At 44.5% G+C, this 9,612-nt stretch overlaps 2 protein-coding genes across 2 annotated transcripts; both read right to left on the bottom strand.

The window, feature by feature from the left end:
• Positions 1-3,253: 3,253 nt before the first annotated feature.
• On the bottom strand, positions 3,254-3,967 carry LOC113887637. The gene is made up of 2 exons (XM_027534810.1): positions 3,798-3,967; positions 3,254-3,612 (listed from the first exon to the last, which is right to left on the bottom strand). Exons 1-2 carry the CDS (start codon positions 3,915-3,917, stop codon positions 3,388-3,390), a joined length of 345 nt encoding a protein of 114 aa, XP_027390611.1. The 5' UTR covers positions 3,918-3,967; the 3' UTR covers positions 3,254-3,387.
• A 2,932-nt stretch (positions 3,968-6,899) lies between these two features.
• On the bottom strand, positions 6,900-7,613 carry LOC113887633. The gene is made up of 2 exons (XM_027534806.1): positions 7,444-7,613; positions 6,900-7,258 (listed from the first exon to the last, which is right to left on the bottom strand). The coding sequence occupies exons 1-2, from the start codon at positions 7,561-7,563 to the stop codon at positions 7,034-7,036; spliced, it is 345 nt and encodes a 114-aa protein (XP_027390607.1). The 5' UTR covers positions 7,564-7,613; the 3' UTR covers positions 6,900-7,033.
• Positions 7,614-9,612: the final 1,999 nt, after the last annotated feature.

Genomic DNA, 9,612 nt, shown 5'->3' with positions numbered 1-9,612 from the left:
GGGGTAGAGAATGGCATTGGTTTGGGGAAGAGGGTGAAGGTGGACAGGAACGACAGCTTCAGGAGAAGGGTGTGGGCAGAGAAGGGTTATGTGCCAGGCAAGGCCAGGGCAGGGGGTCTTATGGGGTGGGGTCCAATGGGAAGAGGAGTTTGGGTGGCCTCAGCTGACCTTGACATTTTTGGGGGCCTCAGTTGAGAGGAGGGTTCATCCTTTTGTCCCGGGTAACAGGGGAGGTGTTTCCTAACTACTCTGGAGCCTTGGGGCTTCCCAGTCCGCTTAGTCATTTTGAGGCCTCCCAGTGGTCTGCTCCAGAGCCCCTGAGCACCGCTATATATACCCCTCCCCAGGGAGACACACCCTCATGCTTTATGAGGTCAGCAAGTCTCATGCCCAGCCAATGGTGGCCCTGGGTGGGCCTTGACATCACAAAGCCCCATCCTGACACCTCTAGCGGGGGATGGGAGCAATTCAGATGTTTCGGTGGGAGAAATGAGGCATTTGTAATTCCCCTAAAGAGGCCTCCAAACTCCTGCCAGCCTCATCTCTCTAAGTCAACTCTGATGGGTCACATGGCAGGGAGAGTGTGTCTCCTCCAAACCTTGTCTATTCTATCTATTTATGACTGTAAAAGTGTAAAGGAAATAAAAAAAAAAAATCTGAAAAGATACAGCTTAAGCAGCCCCAGTGAACATAAGTTTATTTTCTTTGTTCCATAGTCTCAAAATAACTGACAATTAAGTATGAATTCATTTAAAACCTATTTTTCAAAATTCTGCAAGATACTTGTGTTCAAATATAAGACGATTTTGTTCTTTGCAAGCTCAAAAAAGTTTGTACCCTGCAGTGAATACTTTGTTTCACTGATTTAGACCTAAATAAAAGCGCATCGTGTGCATTACCTTGACAATTTTGTGGTATCACCGTGTATTTAGAATCAACTGTTTGAATGTGGGGTGCGTATTAGTACATTCCCTCGGGGACTGCAGGCTGTGCAGGAAGTGATCTCAAGGCCTTGCAAACCATTAAGGATGCTCTGGGGAAGGGAGCAGTGGTAACCATGGCAGCCTGTGTTGGTGACAATTGTTGAACAGGGTCTTCTCTTAATGAACTCCCTCATAGAAGACAATGAATTGTTAAAGATAAGTACTAAGACTGTGGCCGTATGAATTTATATATATATATATATATATATATATTTATATACATACACATGCACACACTTGTGTGCGTTTATATATATGTACACTAAAACTTTATACCTTGTGAATAATATGTAAAATATTAAAACCTGACATATATGACAACCAACTTTTCAAACTTAAACCAACACAATTTGGTTTTTGCAGAGGAAACGTATTTAATTACTGACATTATTTTAGAATACTGGAGTATGGAGATGGTAATCAAAACAGAACCAGCGTTTACTTGGGTTTATTCTTGTAATAAAAGTCTTCGTGGGCAATGCCCCCCAGTATTGCCTGCACGGGAGGTGGGAGGTGGGCTACTCCCCCTGCTCCACCTGTGGGAGCCCATTGCTCCATTCTAAAGGCCTTTGGTCCAAAGAAGACATACAGATGGATAACAAACACATGAAAAGATGCTGAACATCACTCATTATCAGAGAAATGCAAATCAAAACCACAATGACGTACCATCTCACGCCGGTCAGGATGGCTGCTATCCAAACATCTACAAGCAATAAATGCTTGAGAAAAGGGAACCCTCTTACTCTGTTGTGGGGAATGCAAACTAGTACAGCCACTATGGAGAACAGTGTGGAGATCCCTTAAAAAACTGGAACTGGAACTGCCATAGGACCCAGCAATCTCACTGCTGGGCATACACATCGAAGAAACCAGAATTGAAAGAGACAACGTGTACCCCTTTGTTCATCACAGCACGGTTTCCAATAGGCAGGACATGGAAGCAACCTAGATGTCCATCAGCAGGCGAACGGACAAGAGAGCACTGGTGCATATACACAATGGACTATTACTCAGCCATTAAAAAGAACACCCTTGAATCCGTTCTAATGAGGTGGATGAAACTGGAGCCTATTATACAGAGTGAAATAAGTCAGAAAGAAAAACACCAATACAGAATACTAACTGCATATATATGGAATTTAGAAAGATGGTAATGATAACCCTGTATGCGAGACCATTAAAGAGACACAGATGTACAGAACGGTCTTTTGGACTCTGTGGGAGAAGGCGAGGGTGGGATGATCTGAGAGAATAGGTTTTAAACATGTATATTATCGTAAATGAATCAGATCGCCAGTCCAGGTTCGATGCATGAGACAGGGTGCTCGGGGCTGGTGCACTGGGATGACCCAGAGGAATGGGATGGGGAGGGAGGTGGGAGGGGGGTTTAGGATGGGGAAGACGTGTACACCCGTGATGGATTCATGTCAAGTATGGCAAAAACCACTACAGCATTGTAAAGTAATTAGCCTCCAATGAAAATAAATGAATTAAAAAAAATAAACTACATTCCTTTGCTAAAAATGGCCTAATCAATGTTGGTTTGTGATGTCCAAAAACACCATGCTTTCCTTCCTTTCTTCCCTCCTTCCTCCCCCCTCTTCCTTTCCTTTTCTTTCTTATTATACAACTGTTAACGTTTGCTTTCCATTTATAGTTATTACAGAGTACTGGCACTCTTCCCCACGTTGTACAATACATCCTTGAGCTCATCTTACACCTAACACGGTGTGCCTCCCACTCCCCCACCTCTGTATAGCCCTTCCCTCATCCCCTCCCCGCTGGTAACCAGTAGATTGTTCTCTGTATTTGTGAGCCTCCATTTTTGTTATATTCTCTACTTGGTGGTGTTTTTAGATTCTATAAGTGATATCATACAGTATTTGTCTATCTCTGTCTGAGTTATTTTACTTCATAGTATACCTTCCATGTTGCTGCAAATGTCAATATTCCATTCCTTTTATGGGGCAACTTCCTTCTATGCCTTTTTAGCAAATGGCACTGCCACCGCACACATGACACGGCTCCCCGGCTCAGTTTCCATCTCTGCACGCACGCAGAAAAACACCAAGTCCTCTTCCGCTTCTCCCATGGGACGTGTATCTTTGAAGCTGAGTCTGGAACCAGTTCTTCCCCCCCTACTTTCTGGCAAACTGGACCTTCTGGGCCCATCTCCAACCCCACAGGACCCATCTCTCTCCCTCTTCACACATTTATCCCTGCCCTGCCCTCTCTGCCCCCACTCTCAGAGAACTCAGAGACAAACATAATTTCACATCAGGTTGATTTTATTTTCATTCTTAATGTATGGAGTTGGTATAATAGTCACGTCTGTACTGTTGGCCAGTACTCAGCGGCAAGACCCCCGAAGAATTCTGAGGTCTCTAGCCATGCCTTCAAGTCACTGGCTGCCCACCGGTCCCGCTGGAATGACAGGGATCTCCACACTCTCTGGGACCTCCTCTGGTCCGTTCTGATTCAGCTCTTCATTCACCTTGCAACACTGGCTACAGAGCTTTGAGCCTCCGTTTTTGCTAAGGTTCCTTGTGGTGGGTGGTTTCTGAGAAGTTTTCTTGGTCAGCTTTGCCTGAAGGTGATTATTCACTCTCGCACTTGCCCTGGCCACCTGGAGAAAACAAGAGAGGGGTAGAGAATGGCATTGGTTTGGGGAAGAGGGTGAAGGTGGACAGGAACGACAGCTTCAGGAGAAGGGGTGTGGGCAGAGAAGGGTTATGTGCCAGGCAAGGCCAGGGCAGGGGGTCTGATGGGGTGGGGTCAATGGGAAGAGGAGTTTGGGTGGCCTCAGCTGACCTTGACATTTTTTGGGGGCCTCAGTTGAGAGGAGGTCTTCATCCTTTTGTCCCGGGTAACAGGAGGCAGGTGTTTCCTAACTACTCTGGAGCCTTGGGGCTTCCCAGTCCGCTTAGTCATTTTGAGGCCTCCCAGTGGTCTGCTCCAGAGCCCCTGAGCACCGCTATATATACCCCTCCCCAGGGAGACACACCCTCATGCTTTATGAGGTCAGCAAGTCTCCTGCCCAGCCAATGGTGGCCCTGGGTGGGCCTTGACATCACAAAGCCCCATCCTGACACCTCTAGCGGGGGATGGGGAGCAATTCAGATGTTTCGGTGGGAGAAATGAGGCATTTGTAATTCCCCTAAAGAGGCCTCCAAACTCCCTGCCAGCCTCATCTCTCTAAGTCAACTCTGATGGGTCACATGGCAGGGAGAGTGTGTCTCCTCCAAACCTTGTCTATTCTATCTATTTATGACTGTAAAAGTGTAAAGGAAATAAAAAAAAAAAATCTGAAAAAGATACAGCTTAAGCAGCCCCAGTGAACATAAGTTTATTTTCTTTGTTCCATAGTCTCAAAATAACTGACAATTAAGTATGAATTTCATTTAAAACCTATTTTTCAAATTCTGCAAGATACTTTGTGTTCAAATATAAGACGATTTTGTTCTTTGCAAGCTCAAAAAAGTTTGTACCTTGCAGTGAATACTTTGTTTCACTGATTTAGACCTAAATAAAAGCGCATCGTGTGCATTACCTTGACAATTTTTGTGGTATCACCGTGTATTTAGAATCAACTGTTTGAATGTGGGGTGCGTATTAGTACATTCCCTCGGGGACTGCAGGCTGTGCAGGAAGTGATCTCAAGGCCTTGCAAACCATTAAGGATGCTCTGGGGAAGGGAGCAGTGGTAACCATGGCAGCCTGTGTTGGTGACAATTGTTGAACAGGGTCTTCTCTTAATGAACTCCCTCATAGAAGACAATGAATTGTTAAAGATAAGTACTAAGACTGTGGCCGTATGAATTATATATATATATATATATATATATATATATATATTTATATATACATACACATGCACACACTTGTGTGCGTTTATATATATGTACACTAAAACTTTATACCTTGTGAATAATATGTAAAATATTAAAACCTGACATATATGACAACCAACTTTTCAAACTTAAACCAACACAATTTGGTTTTGCAGAGGAAACGTATTTAATTACTGACATTATTTTAGAATACTGGAGTATGGAGATGGTAATCAAAACAGAACCAGCGTTTACTTGGGTTTATTTTTGTAATAAAAGTCTTCGTGGGCAATGCCCCCCAGTATTGCCTGCACGGGAGGTGGGAGGTGGGCTACTCCCCCTGCTCCACCTGTGGGAGCCCATTGCTCCATTCTAAAGGCCTTTGGTCCAAAGAAGACATACAGATGGATAACAAACACATGAAAAGATGCTGAACATCACTCATTATCAGAGAAATGCAAATCAAAACCACAATGACGTACCATCTCACGCCGGTCAGGATGGCTGCTATCCAAACATCTACAAGCAATAAATGCTTGAGAAAAGGGAACCCTCTTACTCTGTTGTGGGGAATGCAAACTAGTACAGCCACTATGGAGAACAGTGTGGAGATCCCTTAAAAAACTGGAAATGGAACTGCCATAGGACCCAGCAATCTCACTGCTGGGCATACACATCGAAGAAACCAGAATTGAAAGAGACAACGTGTACCCCTTTGTTCATCACAGCACGGTTTCCAATAGGCAGGACATGGAAGCAACCTAGATGTCCATCAGCAGGCGAACGGACAAGAGAGCACTGGTGCATATACACAATGGACTATTACTCAGCCATTAAAAAGAACACCCTTGAATCCGTTCTAATGAGGTGGATGAAACTGGAGCCTATTATACAGAGTGAAATAAGTCAGAAAGAAAAACACCAATACAGAATACTAATGCATATATATGGAATTTAGAAAGATGGTAATGATAACCCTGTATGCGAGAACATTAAAGAGACTCAGATGTACAGAACGGTCTTTTGGACTCTGTGGGAGAAGGCGAGGGTGGGATGATCTGAGAGAATAGGTTTTAAACATGTATATTATCGTAAGTGAATCAGATCGCCAGTCCAGGTTCGATGCATGAGACAGGGTGCTCGGGGCTGGTGCACTGGGATGACCCAGAGGAATGGGATGGGGAGGGAGGTGGGAGGGGGGTTTAGGATGGGGAAGACGTGTACACCCGTGATGGATTCATGTCAAGTATGGCAAAAACCACTACAGCATTGTAAAGTAATTAGCCTCCAATGAAAATAAATGAATTAAAAAAAATAAACTACATTCCTTTGCTAAAAATGGCCTAATCAATGTTGGTTTTGTGATGTCCAAAAACACCATGCTTTCCTTCCTTTCTTCCCTCCTTCCTCCCCCCTCTTCCTTTCCTTTTCTTTCTTATTATACAACTGTTAACGTTTGCTTTCCATTTATAGTTATTACAGAGTACTGGCACTCTTCCCCACGTTGTACAATACATCCTTGAGCTCATCTTACACCTAACACGGTGTGCCTCCCACTCCCCCACCTCTGTATAGCCCTTCCCTCATCCCCTCCCCGCTGGTAACCAGTAGATTGTTCTCTGTATTTGTGAGCCTCCATTTTTGTTATATTCTCTACTTGGTGGTGTTTTTAGATTCTATAAGTGATATCATACAGTATTTGTCTATCTCTGTCTGAGTTATTTTACTTCATAGTATACCTTCCATGTTGCTGCAAATGTCAATATTCCATTCCTTTTATGGGGCAACTTCCTTCTATGCCTTTTTAGCAAATGGCACTGCCACCGCACACATGACACGGCTCCCCGGCTCAGTTTCCATCTCTGCACGCACGCAGAAAAACACCAAGTCCTCTTCCGCTTCTCCCATGGGACGTGTATCTTTGAAGCTGAGTCTGGAACCAGTTCTTCCCCCCCTACTTTCTGGCAAACTGGACCTTCTGGGCCCATCTCCAACCCCACAGGACCCATCTCTCTCCCTCTTCACACATTTATCCCTGCCCTGCCCTCTCTGCCCCCACTCTCAGAGAACTCAGAGACAAACATAATTTCACATCAGGTTGATTTTATTTTCATTCTTAATGTATGGAGTTGGTATAATAGTCACGTCTGTACTGTTGGCCAGTACTCAGCGGCAAGACCCCCGAAGAATTCTGAGGTCTCTAGCCATGCCTTCAAGTCACTGGCTGCCCACCGGTCCCGCTGGAATGACAGGGATCTCCACACTCTCTGGGACCTCCTCTGGTCCGTTCTGATTCAGCTCTTCATTCACCTTGCAACACTGGCTACAGAGCTTTGAGCCTCCGTTTTTGCTAAGGTTCCTTGTGGTGGGTGGTTTCTGAGAAGTTTTCTTGGTCAGCTTTGCCTGAAGGTGATTATTCACTCTCGCACTTGCCCTGGCCACCTGGAGAAAACAAGAGAGGGGTAGAGAATGGCATTGGTTTGGGGAAGAGGGTGAAGGTGGACAGGAACGACAGCTTCAGGAGAAGGGGTGTGGGCAGAGAAGGGTTATGTGCCAGGCAAGGCCAGGGCAGGGGGTCTGATGGGGTGGGGTCAATGGGAAGAGGAGTTTGGGTGGCCTCAGCTGACCTTGACATTTTTTGGGGGCCTCAGTTGAGAGGAGGTCTTCATCCTTTTGTCCCGGGTAACAGGAGGCAGGTGTTTCCTAACTACTCTGGAGCCTTGGGGCTTCCCAGTCCGCTTAGTCATTTTGAGGCCTCCCAGTGGTCTGCTCCAGAGCCCCTGAGCACCGCTATATATACCCCTCCCCAGGGAGACACACCCTCATGCTTTATGAGGTCAGCAAGTCTCCTGCCCAGCCAATGGTGGCCCTGGGTGGGCCTTGACATCACAAAGCCCCATCCTGACACCTCTAGCGGGGGATGGGGAGCAATTCAGATGTTTCGGTGGGAGAAATGAGGCATTTGTAATTCCCCTAAAGAGGCCTCCAAACTCCCTGCCAGCCTCATCTCTCTAAGTCAACTCTGATGGGTCACATGGCAGGGAGAGTGTGTCTCCTCCAAACCTTGTCTATTCTATCTATTTATGACTGTAAAAGTGTAAAGGAAATAAAAAAAAAAATCTGAAAAAGATACAGCTTAAGCAGCCCCAGTGAACATAAGTTTATTTTCTTTGTTCCATAGTCTCAAAATAACTGACAATTAAGTATGAATTTCATTTAAAACCTATTTTTCAAATTCTGCAAGATACTTTGTGTTCAAATATAAGACGATTTTGTTCTTTGCAAGCTCAAAAAAGTTTGTACCTTGCAGTGAATACTTTGTTTCACTGATTTAGACCTAAATAAAAGCGCATCGTGTGCATTACCTTGACAATTTTTGTGGTATCACCGTGTATTTAGAATCAACTGTTTGAATGTGGGGTGCGTATTAGTACATTCCCTCGGGGACTGCAGGCTGTGCAGGAAGTGATCTCAAGGCCTTGCAAACCATTAAGGATGCTCTGGGGAAGGGAGCAGTGGTAACCATGGCAGCCTGTGTTGGTGACAATTGTTGAACAGGGTCTTCTCTTAATGAACTCCCTCATAGAAGACAATGAATTGTTAAAGATAAGTACTAAGACTGTGGCCGTATGAATTTATATATATATATATATATATTTATATATACATACACATGCACACACTTGTGTGCGTTTATATATATGTACACTAAAACTTTATACCTTGTGAATAATATGTAAAATATTAAAACCTGACATATATGACAACCAACTTTTCAAACTTAAACCAACACAATTTGGTTTTGCAGAGGAAGCGTATTTAATTACTGACATTATTTTAGAATACTGGAGTATGGAGATGGTAATCCAAACAGAACCAGCGTTTACTTGGGTTTATTCTTGTAATAAAAGTCTTCGTGGGCAATGCCCCCCAGTATTGCCTGCACGGGAGGTGGGAGGTGGGCTACTCCCCCTGCTCCACCTGTGGGAGCCCATTGCTCCATTCTAAAGGCCTTTGGTCCAAAGAAGACATACAGATGGATAACAAACACATGAAAAGATGCTGAACATCACTCATTATCAGAGAAATGCAAATCAAAACCACAATGAGGTACCATCTCACGCCGGTCAGGATGGCTGCTATCCAAACATCTACAAGCAATAAATGCTTGAGAAAAGGGAACCCTCTTACTCTGTTGTGGGGAATGCAAACTAGTACAGCCACTATGGAGAACAGTGTGGAGATCCCTTAAAAAACTGGAACTGGAACTGCCATAGGACCCAGCAATCTCACTGCTGGGCATACACATCGAAGAAACCAGAATTGAAAGAGACAACGTGTACCCCTTTGTTCATCACAGCACGGTTTCCAATAGGCAGGACATGGAAGCAACCTAGATGTCCATCAGCAGGCGAACGGACAAGAAAGCACTGGTGCATATACACAATGGACTATTACTCAGCCATTAAAAAGAACACCCTTGAATCCGTTCTAATGAGGTGGATGAAACTGGAGCCTATTATACAGAGTGAAATAAGTCAGAAAGAAAAACACCAATACAGAATACTAATGCATATATATGGAATTTAGAAAGATGGTAATGATAACCCTGTATGCGAGACCATTAAAGAGACACAGATGTACAGAACGGTCTTTTGGACTCTGTGGGAGGAGGCGAGGGTGGGATGATCTGAGAGAATAGGTTTTAAACATGTATATTATCGTAAGTGAATCAGATCGCCAGTCCAGGTTCGATGCATGAGACAGGGTGCTCGGGGCTGGTGCACTGGGATGAC

Source organism: Bos indicus x Bos taurus, chromosome X, assembly GCF_003369695.1.
Source record: "Bos indicus x Bos taurus breed Angus x Brahman F1 hybrid chromosome X, Bos_hybrid_MaternalHap_v2.0, whole genome shotgun sequence".
Taxonomy (NCBI): domain Eukaryota; kingdom Metazoa; phylum Chordata; class Mammalia; order Artiodactyla; family Bovidae; genus Bos; species Bos indicus x Bos taurus.
Note: the sequence above shows the minus strand (reverse complement) of the source record. Positions and strands in the feature narration are given on the sequence as shown.